The sequence below is a fragment of the Anabas testudineus genome, chromosome 24 (genome assembly GCF_900324465.2).
Source record: "Anabas testudineus chromosome 24, fAnaTes1.2, whole genome shotgun sequence".
NCBI classification, from domain to species: Eukaryota; Metazoa; Chordata; class Actinopteri; order Anabantiformes; family Anabantidae; genus Anabas; species Anabas testudineus.
This window is the reverse complement of record NC_046632.1, coordinates 7,593,154-7,612,633: the sequence shown is the minus strand read 5'-3', so window position 1 is coordinate 7,612,633 and position 19,480 is coordinate 7,593,154. Positions and strand designations below refer to the sequence as shown.

Genomic DNA, 19,480 nt, shown 5'->3' with positions numbered 1-19,480 from the left:
TTTCACTACTTAAACACTTAGTTTGCCTAATTGTTCTTGAAGTTTCCGAGCTGTTTTTCTCACCAATCTGATTTCAGTTTTGACATCACGTCTTTGTCTCCTTCACCCATCTGGTTTCCATTTTCTTTTTTTTTCCTCTCACTGCAACTCTCACTGCCAGACGTCTTCAAATCACATATACGTGCTGTATTGTGTTATCGGGTTTGTTTTGCCTGTACTTGCAAAATCTGAACCTCACTTTGCACTCTGACTTTCACAAAAAAATATATTAATGAAAGGTTGCACCTTTCTTACCCTGCAACGTCTTGTGGTTAACTGTATTCTACTAACTTTGCTTCTCATGGTAACTGTTCCCAGGTATGTTATTCTGCTGCCTTTTGGACGTGTGGTTTAGCGTGCCTGGCAAGCAGCTCTCTTGGCTCGGTGTGTTTATGCAGGTGCAGGACATTCAGGTTACACCGCCCTGCAGAGTATTTTAGAGGGGCTTTACAGGGCAGCCTACCCTGCAGTATTAGAAGGGGCCGCCTATATGTGGCATTTAGTGGGACAGCCCTGAAAAGGCATTTCCTCAGGTTACTGGAAATGGAACAGTAAAGAGTTTGAAACAAAGTCAAAGATGTCAGAGTGTGAGAGAAAGAGAAATACAAATGCTTAAATAGATAGATAGATAGATAGATAGATAGATAGATAGATAGATAGATAGATAGATAGATAGATAGATAGATAGATAGATAGATAGATAGATAGATAGATAGATAGATAGATAGTACCCATCTTCTTACAGAAAAGAAAGCAAATAAGCACATTTCCAAAATATCACTGTGTGTCACTGATCCATCTGCTTGGAACTTTTCTGTGACTACATTCATACAAATTTAGTTAAATTCATAATTGCATCTTTTTCTCACTACTATGGCCTTCTGTTAAAACTAAATGTGGTTTTCCAAAACAGTATCCACAATATGTAGCTCAGTCTGAAAACACAGGCTTAGCACAGGCTTATAGTGTTTACAGGGAAAACCGAGCTATGACCAAACAGATTGTGCAGCTTTTCACTTTTAAAAGCAGTTCGACTCCAGACAAAGAGGTCCTATCTGCTTTATATCCATACTCTGTGACATGTGTAGGATGAAATTCTTGTACTATACAGTCTCTGCACCTTAACCTCATCAGCCTCAGGTAGACTTATGCTGAATATCCTGTTTCTCTCAGGGAGCAGACCTGTGATTTGTAGGGCAACAGTGATAGCTGATAGTTGTTGTTGTGGATAAACAATGCTGGATCCCCACAGAGTCACTAAGAATCCCCAGGATCAAGGGTCATGTGGCAAAACATCAGTGTTTGTTAGTCGCAGTAAGAATAGCCTGATTGTATGCGCTGGTTTAATTATCAGGAGTGGACAGGAAAGAAGAATAGCATTGCTGTGCTTGGCTTACTCTCTTTCTGCAAAACGTTTCCGGGATAATGAATTCCTCTGGTTTGGTCAGCCAATAATAGAAATGAGAAAAAAAAAAAGGGGGGAGCAGGACGAAAGGTATGAGAGGGAAAGCCTGAGTTGTTTGCCCGGTCAACACTGAGGGCGTTAACGAGCATGTCGCGTGGTAGATAATTGCAGATTACTGGTTAGATAAGTGGATTGACTAGAAAAGATTGCTGGGGGAGTCCAAAAATGCAAAACAACACATCTGAGTTCAAGAAGTTGTCAATTCATAATTCACCATGTACAAGTCTTCAGGAATCCTGTTATTTCGATCAGACTAGTGGATTAAAACACCAGAACAAACCTTGTGACTACACTGAATGTGAAAAAAAGGCCTGTTGGCTACAGAAAGCAGACATCGGTCCAATAAGCATTTTTCTGTAACTTTTCACATAAACATCGGGGCCAGGAATGACTGAGTTTAGAAAGGCTCAAAGTATATGATGGTAAAATTCTCCAGCTCGCTCCACTTTAAAGCAAAAAAAGACCTTTGGCACCAACTTAAAATGAGCACACGGTCAATGAGCCGTACTGTTGCTGCACTGGTACAAACACTGATGCACACTGAGTGCACACCTTAAGACACAGTAAGCATACACACACATACACTGTACACTGCTCTTCCTCATCGGAGCGAACTAGGTTGAGAAATTTGAAAGAAAACAAACAGGATTCCAGAGCAGTGCGGTGTGGCGTGAGGCTGCTGGACTGAAACACAAAGAGAGGCCTGTTCGCTGCGTACAGGAGCATTCCAGCTAACAGAACAGGCTCTGGGACACTGTTGACCTAAGCTACTTTAAAATGTTTGTGCAATAGCTCTTGACCACTTGATTAAAAATATCGTTTGATGCTGGAGCGGCTGCGTCCTAGCGAGGGGCAGTTCAGACTGGTCTGAGCAAAGCAACATGCTGCCACATGAAGCGAAGGCCCTTATGAAGAGGTGAGCGCTGAGCCGTACGCTCGGAACAGGGAACCGCAGTCAACCCATTGAGGATGATCATCCAAGCTTGATGGCACTTGATTTACTAATTATATAATATCGGATCTGCTGAAAAATGTGTGCCATTTTGGCCTTTGGTCTATCTCAACAATATTTAGATTGATTGCAATCAATGTTGAGAGTACCTGACACATTATGGAATGAAATGCATTACATAATTCAATTGAGTTACATTGTGCAGTAACGCGCTACTGTGCTGGAGGTAAAGGCAGGGTACACCCTGGACAGGTCACCAGTTAATCACAGGGCCGATATAGAGACAGACAAACATTCATACACCTATGGGCAATTTAGAGTCACCAATTATTCCTAACTGAAGTACCCAGAGAGAATCCAGACACGGGAAGAACATGCAAACTTTGCACAAGTGGATTTGAGATGCTTATTTTATTATTTTGTTTCATATTAGGTTTTGCAAAAGTAACTGATTGCAATTAAACTTTGTACAGAGATTCATGATGCCTGGTCAGCTTGTAACTTTTTTTCTAACCACCCATATAGGTAAATCAAGAACAGGTAATAACAACAACAGAAAACACTAAAATGACATGCATTGCAAGTAAATTGATAATGTGGTAATCAAGAATGTAACTTTATTTGCTGAAAATAGGTTTGGAGAGACTGGTATCTAAAAATGCTGATTTGCTGCAGATTTCCAAAATCTCTTCACTTCACGTTTTCTTTTAAAAGTCTTTCATTACACAAAGGGTCTAGTTCCCATATTCTTATCTTCATTTTTGTTATTTGATTTGCCAAAATAAATGTAGACCAGGGAATTCAGCTACAGCCATCATAATGTCCTCAAGCAAATTTCTGGACGTCTAAATTACTCTGGTGGAGCTGCCCATTGGACGGACAGTAGAAGACTGTAGTTGCACTGGGCAGCAGCCAGGTATGAATGTGTGTAACTTTGTATGTTTGAAGTTGGGTGTTGATGAAAGACAGCATGTGTGCTCGGCAAATATTCCCAGGATAAATTAAGGCAAAAAGCAAAAGTCTATACTGAGCTGTAAAAAGAAAAGCTTTGATGTGGTGGCAGATTTGTGCCTTTGAGGGTCGGTTTGAACCAGTCACAGAGCAGAAACGTGGGGATGGATTTAGCTGAAGATTTAGCAAACCCGGTTAGCTTGCTGTGTATGTTTGGTTATGTAGAAGCTGCATGAACCCTCAGTGAAAATCCAAAGTCAGTTGTTTCTCTCTTTCATTTCATCAATAAAGTTAATTCAATGTAATCCCATGTGTCATTGATAAATTTAATCTAATTTATCCTCACCTCCTTTTTTATGTCATTTAACATACATACATACATTTATACAGTATGATGTCATTCTGTGTTTTCAGTTAACACTTTCCGTACATCCTCATCTGATTACATCTCATCTCAGAATCAATGTTACTCTCACCATCTTGCCTTAAGAGCTCTTGATTTCTAGTGTATCTCTCGTGTTAGCAGTAAATGTCATTTCATTGAATCTCAGTTTCATTTCATTTTACATTTCCTCTCATCTTCTTTGTTAACATACATTTACCATCTCTTCGTCCACCTCACTAAGGTATTTTAAGGCTATTGCATCTTGTCTCAGTTGTCACTTCCCATCAACTGTATTAAGCTGTATTAAACTCAGATGTGTCTTGACAGTTGAATGTCAGCGCCAGACAGTAAAATGGAAACAGGCGGTGTGAAAATCCCCCTGGTGTGAAAACATGACGAACATATCACAACACTGTGAGTAGACCGAGGGCCTCCCTCCGTCTCTCTTTCCTTCTCGTGAGTGTTCTGTCTACCTGTCTGCCTTCCTCTCCCAACTCCCACACTCATCAACCTTTTTCCGTGTGTCTCTCACACACTTGTGGCTCTTCATATATCTGGTTTGTTTGTGACAGCAAGCTGTGTTTGCCGAGCAGCTTTCACCCGACCACTACTGCTGCTCCACCCATCAACCCCTCTTAACCTTTGACCTTGACAGCCCCAGCTGCCCACTCAAACGCACTCATACACACATCTCTTGTTCTGTTAGCTCTGCCCACCTTTGACGTCTAAAAGCTTTTCAATGCAGCTGATTAACAGGTATAATTCACTCAGGGCTCAGGGCCAGGATTTGTAAATAATGAGCGTGCATTCCTGTTGTCTGGTGTTGTCTGGTGATCCTGCCTCATTGAGATAAGCAATTTACATGAACAAATGCTTGAATCATACAGAACAATTTTTCAGAGAGTGATGTGAATTGATATTTGCAAACCAAAACATTTGACGACTTGCCTGCAGCCTTGATAGTTAGATGTGCAGTGCATGATGGAGCTAGCACCATGGAAGGGCAACAAACATAAAATGGCATCGTTCTTTAAGTGTCTAAATTATACATAGAGGGATGTAGTACCTTAGTCTACTGACATGTTTTTCCTTCTTCATGCAGAACCACAGTTCAACAGGAACCTCTAACCCAAAGCTGAATTCCTGCAGTCCCAACACGACAAACACCCACAATTTATTACCCACCATTATAGAAACCCAGAGTCAAATACCTTCCGCTGTACTAACCCAGAGCCTAATTTCTATGATTTCACTATGGTGATGCCCCAGAGTTAAATCCTTACCACTGCACAACAATAACAAGAGCAGATGAGGAGTTCCCACTACTGTGCTATACTACTACTGTATGCTTGTGTGTCTCTGTGTGTATGTGCGTGTGTGGTCTGACCAGTGCCCACATCCTTCCAGAGAAACAGCATGGCCACCTAGGAGACTCTCATCCATTCTTCAATTACCTCCATACCTCCCTTCGTCCCTACCTCATACATCATTGTTCATTCCCACTAACGACGAGGCGGCTGGACGTTATGACGTCTGTTGCATTACACAAGGTCATCACAGTTTGCCCTCCTGCATTTTTTTCTCCTAGTTACATTCAGTTATGTAAACAGTGTCCTACATAAATAGGAGATGATTTGAAGTGAGCAAACCAGAGTGGTATTTAACTTGCTCACACAAGATGTAAAAAAATGTTTATGGGGGTGGCTGATGAAGGTTACTTTCTCATTGTAACAAATGAATAAATCAAAGAGTGACCATTTGATCTGTGAATCCACTAAATCAAAGCAGTGGGATTTAAGACAGCGGAGATACAACTCAGTTTGAATGTAAAGGTAGTTATATGTATGAGTTACTACAGGAGATTGAGAGACTGGAGCATGGATAGGACCACTGACATCATTTACATTTAGTTATTTGGCAGACCCTTTTATCCAAAGTGACTTGGAAAGAGATGCTTCAGTTTTATGGGGTATAAGTGCTAGTTTTGCTTTGTTTTTTTGTTTTTTTCTTCTCTCTGGGATCCAGGGGTAACCTTAATGATATCCCTGTGACACAGAACTGTGGCAAGTGAGACATTTACTAGTGTGAGAAACTACAGCCTAGGAAAGAAAAATAAGTGATCACTGCAAAAAAACAGTACAGCTACAACATGGGACAAGGAACACACCTGGAAGTATGTGTAAGGTAGCAAGATCGCGTGCTGCATTAAGTTGATATTATTAGTCAATTGCCTTATAGCACAAACCAACATTAGCATCACCTCATTAGTCTTTATAACTCCAATATTCACTCTCTCTCTCACTCTCATTTGCACTTCTGCAGATCTGATATTGTGTTTGGACTCTAACCAAAGTAAATACTGTAAACGTTTTTACTTTGCTCTTGCTTTGGTGAACATTGGTTTTTTTCTATGCATTTATAAATCAGTTCATTCAATTTATATATTCGTACTGTACATGGGAATTATTGCATTGCAAAAACCTTCACTGCCAACCATCAGGATGTTAAGCTACCGTACCTGCATAATTTATTTGCAGTTTTTTTCCGGTTCAGAAGGAATAAACAGTCCACAGGTGTACTCAACTGTACGAGCGTCGAGTTTGAACTTTGAAACAAGTGCGTGCAATGGTTTCCTTTTAGCATGGAACAGCGTGTCACATAACTAAAAGCTACTTCCTCTTCAGAAAAACATCAATATTTACCAGAATACACAGAAACCACTAAATCCAAAATCCCCCATACTTGCTAGCATGTTTTTCTGTTCTAGTGCCAGTTGTCATCTCACCAGTGCAGGCTGTACCTCATCTTTATTGATGTCTTTTTTTTTTATTTATAAATAATTCATTTCAGAGCGAGTACACCACAGAGAGGACATTTCAACAGCAAACATGCTGCATTCCTTCTGCAGGTCTGTAGTTGGACTCCAAAGTAAAGTTTACATTCCTGGGCTACTGGGAGGAATGCTGCCCTCTGGGACTCTGGACCAGGCCTTAAGATTAGAAGTCAGGGATCACAGATGACTGGGATGCTCAGTTACACTTTTGAAGATGCACAACATTTATTAAACCAGATTTATTGATCAGATCTGTGAACATTATGAGGAAAAGGCATATATACACGTTATGTCTCGAAACTTAAGTTGAGTTACTGTTTCTCTAATATGTTTAGTTATGTTTTGTAAGGTCATGAATCTTACACTCAGATGACTTTAGTTGTGATTAGGCGCTATATAAACAAAATGAATGGAATAATTGAGAGCTACGACTCTGAAGTGGGCATTAAAACTGTGGAACGTGTTAAATTAGGCTTTGCAGATAATGCTACTCCATCTGATGATAATCAGTATTAGCTGATCTGGGATTCAGTGTTTCACTCTTCTGCGGGATGTGCAACAGAAGGGCTTGAAACTCAGAAGTTACTACTTGATCTAAGGTAATTAACATAGCTCAAACTTGAAAAACCTCATTGAAGGAGAGATTCAATCCCTAAGTGACTGGTGCAGTTGAGACGAGGCTTGATGTTGTTACTGTTAACAAGTAATGTGCATGTGCATGTGAGCAGTGCTGATAAGTATTGAGTCATGGTAAGTAGGAGCTGAGATGAAAAATTATGTATAATAATGATATTACATAGTGACATGTTTTGTAGTACGTAATCCAGTACTGCCACCTTCTGGCTGCAGTAATTATGTTTGATCTAAGCTAAATGAGGATTTGAAAACCTTTTGTGGCTATGCTGGAAAAAATAACCAAGATAACGTGATTGGGGTTATCTCTAATTTAGCTTTTTTGTTGCATCATGCAGAGAAGATCTAACATAAGATGCTATCAGTTTGCATTATAGGCAATCTAATGATCCAGGGACATTTTCTGATTGTGTCTGTTTCCTTGCGTGGAAGAAATACTTCCAGCTTATCAAAAGGAATACAAAAAAGCAGCTCATTTCTCCCAGTCCCCTTTCTAACGATGCCCCCCGGAGGCCTGACTGCTGTGAGCTCAGTGTTTTACCCTGATTTCTCCTCTTTACCTGCATCCCCAGCAGAATGACTGCAACTTCTTCCATTATTTGTGATTTTCTACAGCAACAGGCAAAAACCAGTGCTACAGACACAGGCTGCCAAATAATTTCAGCCTCGATTCCTGGCTTGATTTTTGTTAAATAAGAAGGAAAGTAAGATCAGCTGAAAAACAACATCTCCCTGTGTGTCTGAATCCCAACAACTCGAACTTCCCCTGCAGTCATGTTGCACCTGGTCAAACTTTCCTGAGCCTCTTCAGCTGTGGCATTTCTGTTTGGAAGGAAAACCCTGCTCAGCTCTTTGCAGCAACCTGCTACTTCCTATGTGTGTGTGTGTGTGTGACCAGCCCAAAATATTCTCTGTCCTACTGACGTTTAGTTCAACCCAGTTCTGCCCATGTGATGCATTTACACACTGTGTCCAAACCCTCCTCTGCCAAAGAAACTTTTGCCTTTTGCGTCACTGCAGTCTGTTACCTCCATATTGCAGTCCAACTCCAACAGCCACACAGCCAACTCCTGTCTGCCCCCTGATCTCCTCATTATTTTTGAAATGATACACAATGCAGTTTTTAACTCTGCCAGAGCAGATGATGTTTTAACAAAAGGTTTCATCATGTATAACAAAGGTCTGTGATCTTTTATTTATATGTTGTTACACGTCAATATTCAATATTGGACATAGATAATGGATGGATGTAAACTGTAGATTATCATTTTTATTTACCTACACTGGCTCATCCCAAACAATTAACATGGCATTTATTCAGCCGGAGTTAGTTAACAAGAAATTCAGCTTTTCTTAGCCAACAGGAACAGGCTCTTACATCACAAACAGATATAACTGACTACAAGAGCATAACAGACAGCTGCAACTGTCAAACTGAGATGGCATTCCCCACTGTGCATGTTCTGCCAGGACTTGATTGTATTTGTCTGAATGATGACCAAGTATAACACATAAATGTTTAAACCCATTTATAAGAACACTTACACTGTATTTCAGCATCACCTTTCCTAACATTTATTTCCCTTTACTGGTGAATACTGAGCGCTGGTCAACCTTGAGAACTATCTACACTGCTGTTCCAAACCAGTCTCTACCAACTCATAAAAATCTCCTTCAATAAAGAAAAGTTTCATATACAGTTTATTCGAGCTCTTCCATATGAAGACCTGATATCACCTGATATAACTTGCAGCTTCTGCAGAAATAATGTATTTGCACTAATATTTATAATTATCAACAATTTAATACTTCATGAAGAATAATGCAATTATGCAGAAATCAGATCATTGGAGTGTTTTGCAAAAGAAAAGCTCTCATTTCAGGATCAGTCTATTCAGGTCATTTATTCAGCATATATGGTAGGCAGCTAAATCTCAGTATTAAAAATATACACTTGATCATAATTTTACAACAGGATCAAGTTGTTGGTTGCATTAGTGTTTGCTTTTGCTTCCTGTGCTTTCTTACATTTTAAGCTCATTAGCCACTGAAAGGTGATCAAACACAGGTGCTTTTTCACAGAAACACATGATCACATATCATTTCAATCGACTGGCTAATATTGGAGTGAAATCTAACATTAAAGTACAAATCCTTGGCTGTGTATGTACAGTACTTTTTGATTTATCATTTGATCACAACAACAATAACCTGAATGCAAATGTACTATTATGAGCATTAACTAATGAATTAATGATAACTTAAAGTAGGGAAGGTAACAGATAAACATTTTTTTTAAAGCAGTATTGTCACTAAGAGCACTGCGTTAGAATAAGTTGAATGTATTTGGCTACAATTTACTTTGGTATAAAGCTGGCCTTTATATCAATGTGGTATTTTGAAGAGCCTGATCTGAGGCTTACTTGCTTACAGAAATGTGCTGCTTCATTGCATCCCGAAGCATTGTCTTTATCATCTGTATTGTATTTAACATTCAGAGCTGGTGAAGCCAACAGTGCTGCCAGTCGGACATAACCAAACTCTTCTTGTGTTTACAGGACTAAAATCTTGAGAAATCAGAGACAAATCATTTAAATCACACTCATTATACCAATAAATCTACCAACGCTAGTTCTCTTTCACAGTGAAGGAGTGTGCAGTCCAGTCAATGAGGACTACACGTCTTCAAAACAGAATCAAACCAAAGATAGACAGCCACACTCAATGACTCCTAATCAGGGGGGTGACACAAAGATGAGGCAGGAGAGAGGAGCGAAGATATTTCATTCTCTGTCCATGCTGATGACTGAAGAGGACACGCAGGGAGGAAGAAGCCTTCATTTGCTCACAGAAGCCCAGATTATGAGTCCTATTATCACAGCAACTACGGTCAACACGATCACCAGGATACATATCTTTTTCCGAGAGCTTTGCTGGAGAGAAAACATACACACAATGTGTAATCTAAGACAAATAACTTGACTCCACAATGGATGTGCAATGACATATATGCACTCATACTGCTACCTCGGAGAGGAATCTGTCTGGCCCCACACATGCTAAATAACCATTCATACATTTAAATACCTTCCCTGCATCCTCTCTTAATACCTTTTCTTTTAATCCCTTCATTCTCTATATTAAATCTCTTCGGTTAATTCTCTTCTCCGTCCTCTGTTTGGTGTTTTACCTGGTAGCCTGCAGCCCGGGCTAACTGCTGTGTGGCGCTCTGGACACTTATATCCGCATTCTCCACGTTGGCTTCAATACTGTCTGCAGAACACACCGAAAACACACACACACAGATATTTAAGCAGCAGGTGGGCACATGGCAAAGCCTCCATTTTACAATTGCAACAACACATCACATAGGGTAAAACTAACCCGTTTTACAACTCAGCATACTCCTAATCTTTGCTAAGGTGCGCTCATGGGGTCACTATGAAAGCTAGTTCACAAAGAACACACAAAGTGTGTTTTGAACAAACATTAAGGGCTCCTGCAGGTTCTCCTGCTTCAAAATGTCACTTTCATTGACAAAGCCTTGAAATAATACACACATGTTCAAGCGTTAGTTTTCCATATTGGCTTGTTTTTTGGAGACAGGAGGTGAAAACAAACATGTATATTTGTTGAATTCTTACTATTGATAACTGCAAGATGTTTTACTTAATGGTTGAGGGAAGGAACTGACAGGTAATGTGTACAATGTGTAGGTGATAGATGACCTCCTCACCTATCATATCTCCCTGCTCATGGACCATCATTCCCAGGTCCTTGAAGATGTCATTGATATCTACAATGTCAGACTAATTTAAGGAACATAAAGAGACACAGTATTAGTTTACAATAATGAATTATGTTAAACATCAAAACAAAGAGCTGTGGAGGAACAGCAGCACTGCTGCAGAAGTCGGTTCCTTTTAGTACCTCTAACTGTCTGATGGCTAACTCTCTCTCCTGGATCAGCCTCAGGTCTTCTTCAGTGATGGCCTCGGCCTGAGTCTGCACCTGGGAATCACTGCAGGAACAAATGCAGCTGCAATAAGTATCATTAAAATAATAATTAGTGTAATATTAAGAAAAATGATATTAAATGAGTAGACTGACCTTGGGAAGGAAGGCATAAAGTTGTCCTCTGGCTGCCCCCCCTGCTAAGGGTGTAAACATACTTTTGTACTTAATATTGGAAACATACAGCATAGGACATGTTTAGTGTAAGTATGGGTACAGCTATGATTTAGTAGGTGGTTGATGTTATAACATTTGTGCCTATAACTGTGATTCCTTATTACAAAATCTGCAGTGTTTTTCCTCTGAGGCCAAATATGTTCCTTTGCCACAATTTCAAGCAGTAAGGAACTGTTCTCACTTATCAGTATGAACACAGCAGATACAGATACTTTTCTGCACATTGAGATAAGCGGTGAGGGAACAGAGTTGCCAAGCAAGCAGGCTCTCCCGAGGGAACTGGTGTCTATAACAGTCACGACTAAAAAAGGTGCTGGGGAACATTAACGTGTGAGCATCCTGTAAAACTTCTAATCCAGACTACTACATATGATTTGTTACAATTTTACAAAGATTAAGAAAACAGCAGAAGCAGAAACTAACAGGCTCATCAATGCTCAACTATCTGAACGTGAGTCTACCTCAGAAATAAGACAAGATAAATAAGAAAATGTTAAATGTATCTGCTCTTGTTAATTGATCTCACTGCATTCAACTAACATAGTGAATTGAAAAGCTATTAATTATCTCAATGTACAAAAATACTACATTTAGGAATATTACATTTTGTTAATGTTATGATTCCTGCCTCATCCCAGCTCGGTGGTTTTGTTTCGGTCTCCTTCCCGTTCTCACCTGGTCTTACTCCAGCCACTTCCTGATGCCCATATTTGGACCACCTCACTCCCCACTGTCCTGCACCTTAATCATGGATCAGTTTCACCTGTTTTCACCTTTAGAGCTCCTCTCAGTCCTCTGTTTGTTGCCAGATTGTTGTATGTGGATTGACCACTTTGCTACAGCCTGGACCTTGTCTTCATTTTTCGGGAATTTGTTTCCCCGCCTGTGAGTCGTTTGCTTTTTGCAGTGATTTAATGCTGTCACTTTGGATTTCAGGTTAGTGATTTTTGTTGTTGTCACTTAGTTTGTTCATACATAGCTTGTTAATTGTTCTCCACCGTGTTTCAGGTCTCTTTAGTTTTGTCACTTTGTTCACGTCTAGTCTATGTTGTCGTGTTTATCTGATTTCCCCATCCAGTTGGTTTACCGTGTTCTGTTTTTGAGACCAGGTTGAAATAAAATCCTTTTCATTTGTTATACTCGTGTTGTGTTTGTTGGTTCACACGTTTGACGTTTTCTTATTTTCATTATTATTTATGTGGCCAGGCTCAGCTTTGGAGATATGGTACAGACATCCACAGGGTGTTCAGAAAGGAGCCTGAGCATCCCACTGGAGTATTCAAAAACTCTGCTCACATGAGGGACGCCAAGTCAGTCATATAGATGAATTATTACTCCATGGTATAGAGATTATTGGAGATTACTAATACATTATTTAATTCACTCACATCCTGTACTTATGCACTGTCTATATTAATGGTCTACACCCTGAATTGAGACCATGCAGGTAACAACCGGTTACTTACCGACATCCTGGAGTTGGCTCTGACTCTGGCCACAAAGTCCCTCTCTTTGTCAGCTGCTTGCCGCTGGTTCTTTTGGAAGTTGTTTAGGGCGGCTGAGAAGTCATTTAACAGACGCTCTTTCTGTAACTTTCTCTGTCGCTAAAAGAAGAATGATCACTTTCATTTATTCAGTCTCTAGTATTTATCGTCATGTTTTTGACAGTAGTTGGGGAACAACTTATTTTTGAGTTCAATACCAGATCAGGGCCAGCAGGAAGTGCAGTGAATGCCTTGATCAGCCGGTCAGTCTCCTTCGCTAGCTGGTTGCCTTGCTGCTGTTTCTGTTGGCTGGTGAGCACACAGATATCCTTTTTCAAGCATGAGCACAGAAAGACTGAGAAGACTTTACCGAACTGACGGCCATCAGTGCAGTATCATGGTACTTTTACAGTGAAAAGCAGCTGGTTTAGAAACCAATGTTAATATAAACACAATTTTATTTATAATGATTAATTATGTAACTGTTAGACAAGCATGATTTAAAAATCGAACATTTTTTTGTAACATCATTGTAATGGATTTATTTATTTATCTATAACTCACAGTGTGTGTAGTAGCTGGCTGCTGTCCTGCTCTGTTCCCAGCAGAGACAGTGCCCTCTGCAGCTCAGACGCTGGTGAGAAAGAGAGATTGCAGACACTGTTAATCTGTACTGAAGTATCTCCACGTGACTACCACAATAAAGTGAGTGTAATGTTACAGCTGATGATGAAGACTTTTGTGTGTGTTTGTGTGTGTGTACAGTATTACTCAGCAGTGTGAGCCTCTGGATGTTGGAGCTGATGCTGTGAACCAAAGCACTGGCCTCCTCTGGAATCCCTGCCTGGTAGGCCATGATGAAGAGCTAGGACGGAGAACAGTACAGACTGTTACTCAATTTATAATAAGAAATGTTATTACCATATAGTAACTGTGGTATTGATGACTAACATGTGGACGTACCTTTGGTGTCAAGGCTTAATCAGCTAGTTAGTTATTAGCGTTACATTTTTGGGTGTATTGCCCATTAAAATATGTCCTGTTCATGTAGATATGCTGTAACCAGGCTTTATGTTGACGGCTTAAAAAGTAGCGTGTGATGAAAGTGGATATTCTGTAACAATCACAATTATCATAATCACGTCTAAGGTTTAATCACCATAACAGTTAGTAGCAAGGTGTTGTGGAAAGATGGTGGTGTCTAACGTAGAAATGGCAATTCAACATGAAACATTTATGAATATGATTTTAAAAGGTAGAAACTTCTAAGGTCGGTAAACGCAGTAACACTAAGGGTTAGGATGGATGACTGCACAGCACGTACTGCACCTGCCTGCATCATCAACCTGAGTCGACTGTCGCGTCAAATTAAATTATTGAGCAGGGATGGCAGACAAGTTGAAATCCTTAAAGAACAGCAAGCACTTTGCTGAACCTGCAAACTAAAAGTCACGGGGGGAAAAAAAAAACAGTATAAATAAATACGTAAAGGTTATGAACAGCTGGGGGAAGAACTGAAACTGACATTAATGGCTAAAGGTAATAAGTGGAAAGTGGTCTGGACGTGTAGCACTGTGAAATCACAACAGATGCTGGGTGAAACGAGCTTTAACAACAAAATGCTATGGGACAATCTTTAATGCTCTCGTTTATTCTACTCAGCCTTGAGGCTGTGAGGGTTTGACAGGAATGTTTGGTGTCAGGCAGCAGTGCAGACTTCCTGTGAACTGAAACCAGGGCCAGTATGCAAATAACCATCTGCCAAGATATATTCTCACAGTATCAAAGGGTTATTGCTATGGCAGGGTTTCAGTTTTGAACCGATTTTGGTTGCATAAAAAGCGGGGACTGTGAGTGTCCGTGCTGCCCCCGCCACCCCCACCTCCACCACCTCCACCCCTCCCTGTCTGCAGGAGCTGAACACGGAAATCAGAGGAGTTACAACACAAACAACAGCATAAGTGGATCTTAACCTCATTAGGCCTGTTTGTCAGATAAGTTTGGCCACCGGAGGTGTTGTTGTTTGGTTTTAGTGTTCTCTGACACTTCATCTATTGTTTAGTTTATTCTAACAAGTTGCAGAAATCATCAAGTTGCAGTCGCAGAACAAGGTGAACAAACATCTGTCGCCTCCTGTTTTCACATTTCACTTCCTCCACTTTATAAATATGACGCAGAACCGTGAGATCGCCTTCATCCAGCTACTGTATGAGGACTTTTTAACCCTTCCTAAACGTTCAGCTTTATGGAAAAGTTTGGTTTTACCTTTCTTGTGACTCGCTGCGGCGATTTGTTTCCTGCTTCTCCGCCCCCCCCCCCCCCCGTCACATGATGTCTGACAGAAACAGCTCGACATGGGAAGGAGCGTGTAAAACATAACATCACACCATCACTGGTCCAGATTCACCTGAACTTTAAATACTTTAGAGGTGTAAAAGTCTGTCTCCATTTAAGTAAAGCTATTTATTTTATATTTTATTGTTCTTAAACAGTTCTTTATATATTTAAAAAAGCTCTTAGTAATAGTCCAAATGATGGATAGTGAGCAGACTCATGAGCCCCTCCTCCCTCCTGTCTGTGTAAATGCCACAGATATGCCTCCCTAGGTTTTATGAATATTTTATTTAGATTTTCCATCCTATACATATGCTATCCTATCTCCAATCATGACCACCCCTGAACTAATAAAATAAAGAACTCAAAATTAGTACTTTTTATAGTTTAATAGTCAACTTTTACTGCAAAATTAAAGAATTAAAGGTTCTTAAGAAGAAATGTCAACGTAACATCATCAAGGCTGTAGCTACCTTTAGGATACTGGGATAACGTGCGCTATTCATCTACAGACATCCTGGAATTTGATGGATTTAATGAGAAATAATGTAGAAACTTTACAAAAAAAAAAATCACATGGCCTACTATATTGCACCAATAAATGCCATTTAAGTCATAGATCTATTTTATGTTATCCTGTACAAGTGCAGTAACATACACCAGTTGCTGGTAAAAGCCAGTCTTTCACCTACATCTGTTCAGTAGAGAGAGCGTGGAGAGGGTGCTGTGGAGGTTCAGTTTGGAAGTACCAATTTGAATTTAATTATATCCATATCTATTGACATAGAAAATAAATATGAAACAAAAACGTTTGATCATATATGGGTTGTAAACAGAGGCCTGTACCTTTTGCTGCTCACTATGAACATGCATGTAGACGACACAGGAGTCAGTCAGCTCAGAAAACTCACATTCACTTTGATTCAATCATTGACATTACTGACATGGAGGTCAGCTCCACTTTCACCAGCCTCTCTATCAGTATAGATTAAAACTTCAAACTACTGGTTTCTCTGTCTTCATGTGTTTGTGATAGAGTCTTACTGCAGAAGAGTAATTGAAAAATATTGGACTATGTACAGTCTCTTATCTGTCTGCCGGTGTGTGTCCACTGACTGCGTCACACGGACTAACTCTGTGTCTCTTTGTGTGTATATAAGCCTTGCATCTTTGTGACAGCTCTCAGTCCAGAGTAGATGCTCTTGACTCCGTCCCTCTCTGCAGCTCCTCAATCATGCTGAATCCAACAGTCCTCAGCTCCTGTCTCCTGCTGGCATGTGCAGTGTCTCTCAGCAGCTCTGCTGCTCTTGTAGACAATGGCATGCCCATCCTGTGGGCGCAAACAGTCGGCCAAGTAACTGACCTGCCAGAACAGAATGGCACCCTGACTCCCGACCCCTGGTCCTTCCTAAGCCGCATGAGTCTTTATCGGCTGATGATAGCTGCTACAGACCCGTTTATGGGCTCCATGGGGACAAATGCTACAGACAGTCCTCTGTGGGGTCTTCCACTGCAGCTTGGATGGATGCTTACTTCAGGTAAGATAAAACTTATTTAGCATTTTCAATACCAAAAACATATTAATAAGCCCCTACAAATTTTAGAAAGGAAAAAAAAAGTCATAGTTTGTTGCTTTTTCCACATTGATAGTCAGTGTATGAGCAGCTCTATGCTCTGTGGACATACTGTAAATATCAAAGTCTTAGCAATGACCTTTCTCCCATATAATCAATGAGTAACCAGTAGTTTCTGGAAATCTTAACCCCTTGAAGCCCGAGAGGACACGCATATGACAGAATAACATAATATTCATAATACCTACCAAGTATTTTACCAGTTATATTGTGTACAATGTCTTGTTTCTGCAGGGCGCCTTGCCGATCCAACTGGCGCTACAACCTGCGGCCTGCAAACAGGAGACACTATGTGCATCTCTACTCAGAGCTGGTGGGGCTGTAAGTAGGCCAACACACTGTTGTGCTTACATCTCTACAGACAGTATAATATCTATTCTAGTCTCAACCTAACTTGCTTTTTGTCCTCAAAAGTTAGCGCCTGTGACATGACTGTGTAAACTGATGTATGAATAACAAGACTACACAAAGAGAGAGGGAGAGATATCACAGACTACCTCTTTATTCCTCTCTAGGCGTGAGCTACTTTGCTTCTGTACTGTCCTTCCTGTCTGCCACTCAGCAGGGCTTTATGGGACAAGGTGTCCAGGTATTTACAGTTGGATAACTCAAAAATGAATGTAAGATGGATAAAGGCTGCACTCTTTTCACAGTTATTTTTATGTTCTGGCACTATATGAATAGTTTGTCTATGGAATTAGAAACAAGGAGGACGATTATAGCAACGCTTGCTACATTATTAGGTCCAGATGCAGGTTCCTGCAGGTGTGAAGGACTATTGCACCACCTATGCTGACTGTGCAGCCCGCTACCCTGATGCTATGTCTAAGTGGGATGCTTTTTTTCAGGTATGCACATAATGGTTTTGTCATGATCTATGCAAGATGGGACACAGTTCTGTGTTGATTTATAAAGGGGGGTGGGTGGTGGGTGATTTGCAGCACTAGATTGGCAGAGAACTTCCTTACCCATGTGTGTGTTTAAAGGGTCTAAAGGCTTCAAGTGAGTCTCCTCTGACTGACAAGGAGAAGAAAGACTCTATTCTAGGTCTGTACTGGGCAGCTCAAATGGCTTCAACATATGCCTCTGCAGCATGTAGCGCCAGGTAATCTTTTTATCTATCTAAGCTGACTGTTTCTTTTCTGTAGCTTCATAGTCAGCGTATAGGCATGAGAGTGGTATGAACACGCTTATCTCCCAGAATGCGTAACAATCCCTGTAACCTCTCTCACCTCAGTGTCCGTCCTGTCATGTCTTCTCCCTCAGGCAGAGCCACTACTCCTCCACAGAGGTGTCATTTGCGAACAACTGGCTGAACACAGCAGAATATGTATCGGCAGCACATTTCCAGTCCAATGTTCAAAATACCGTGATGTTTCTAGTCCTTCTGCCAAGTCGAGTTTTACGGGTAGGTACCTACATAAAATGCAACCCATCAGTACATCTGTACAACATTTATGTGACTTTTGTCTTTCTTATTTGTAATATCTGTGTACCCAGGAGAACGACAGCGCACCTAACATTGCTGATCTGAGTCAGGATGAGAATCGCACGCTGACTATCTTCTCCTGGCTGAAAAACATCAACTCTCTATTTGGTAAGACACCCACACACACACCTAACACTATGATGTAGCATCTTTTTTATTATTATATTTGAATAAGTAAGCTTTTGAGGGATTCTTCTACCAGGTGGGACGTTGGTGCGTCTGTGGCGAAAGGCTATGTGTTCAACGGAAACGAGAGAGAAAGGCAGAGAGATGCTGGAGCAGCTTCTTCTGAATCCAAGCTTCCCCACACACACTTTCTTTTCCATTATCACTGGAATGAGCAGGAGCTGCTAAAACACAGCACACACCTACAAACAGGAAGGGAGACATAACAGCTCCAACTATATAATGGTAATCACTTTCAGATCTCAAACTTATGTGAGGCTAAAATGAATCGGATGTGACATGTGAAGTGATTATTAGCTTAGCACGACGGTGCAAAGCAGGCAATCCCCTGTATGAATTAGTTTGTGTCACTCTCTTGTGAAGATGTGTGTTCAAGTAAATGATAAACGATCTATCACTTTTACTGTCATTATTATCAGCTACTGTTTTTAAGCATGTCTGGTTATTAAAGTCTTTAAACTTTCGTTTAAATATGGACTGCAAGCAATCAACTAGGGTCTGTTTCAAAGCAAATACAATTTATCACTGTACTTAATTGTATTTTATTTGTGTATTAACAATTTATCCAGTTTATATTTGTACTCTGTTAGAAATACTCACAATGGGTATTTAAAGAAAAATGTAAAATTATACACATCTAACAGAACTAGATGGAAAATAAATTGCACACAGTTAAATCTACAGAACAAAACGGTGTTGCATTTCCAGTCTAGTCTGTAGTCCAGGTCATAAATTGATGTTACTAAGCAAACATGATCCCACCGCAGACCTCTACTGAAGATTTGGAGTATACCTGCTTTATTGTTTTTGGGATTTGTGCATTGAAACCTGCAGTAATACAGACCTCACTCACAAGTCCGAGCCAATAGGGCCCCCTAGTGGTGATAAGATGGATCACCTAACG

General features: G+C 40.4%; 2 protein-coding genes across 3 annotated transcripts; one reads left to right on the top strand and one right to left on the bottom strand.

Annotated features, from left to right (window-relative positions):
- Positions 1 to 9,143: 9,143 nt before the first annotated feature.
- stx7l (syntaxin 7-like) lies at positions 9,144 to 15,265 on the bottom strand. 2 transcript variants are annotated; one of them, XM_026341894.1, is made up of 10 exons: positions 15,199 to 15,265; positions 13,705 to 13,798; positions 13,498 to 13,567; positions 13,152 to 13,242; positions 12,916 to 13,053; positions 11,369 to 11,412; positions 11,189 to 11,279; positions 10,995 to 11,067; positions 10,449 to 10,531; positions 9,144 to 10,191 (listed from the first exon to the last, which is right to left on the bottom strand). In XM_026341894.1, exons 2-10 carry the CDS (start codon positions 13,787 to 13,789, stop codon positions 10,096 to 10,098), a joined length of 771 nt encoding a protein of 256 aa, XP_026197679.1. In that variant the 5' UTR covers positions 13,790 to 13,798; positions 15,199 to 15,265; the 3' UTR covers positions 9,144 to 10,095. The 2 variants fall into 2 exon arrangements, with proteins under 2 accessions (XP_026197679.1, XP_026197680.1); XM_026341895.1 differs by having other exon boundaries at positions 11,369 to 11,409.
- A 1,161-nt stretch (positions 15,266 to 16,426) lies between these two features.
- Positions 16,427 to 18,970, top strand: LOC113148998 (protein LEG1 homolog; the record flags this gene model as incomplete). Its single annotated transcript, XM_026340800.1, has 8 exons — positions 16,427 to 16,805; positions 17,136 to 17,222; positions 17,417 to 17,490; positions 17,645 to 17,749; positions 17,888 to 18,006; positions 18,168 to 18,309; positions 18,402 to 18,498; positions 18,593 to 18,970. Coding segments are annotated over 8 exons (1,155 nt in total), but the record flags the coding sequence as incomplete, so codon positions are not given.
- Positions 18,971 to 19,480: the final 510 nt, after the last annotated feature.

Bases quoted from the DNA above. Each gene is read 5' to 3' on its own strand.
- stx7l (XM_026341894.1), bottom strand. From the start codon at position 13,789: ATGGCCTACCAGGCAGGGATTCCAGAGGAGGCCAGTGCTTTGGTTCAC. The intron at 13,568-13,704 runs GTAATACTGTAC...CTTTCTCACCAG, and splicing joins CCAGAGGCTCACACTGCTGA to CGTCTGAGCTGCAGAGGGCA. The intron at 13,243-13,497 runs GTGAGTTATAGA...TGTGCTCACCAG, and splicing joins AGCCAGCTACTACACACACT to CCAACAGAAACAGCAGCAAG.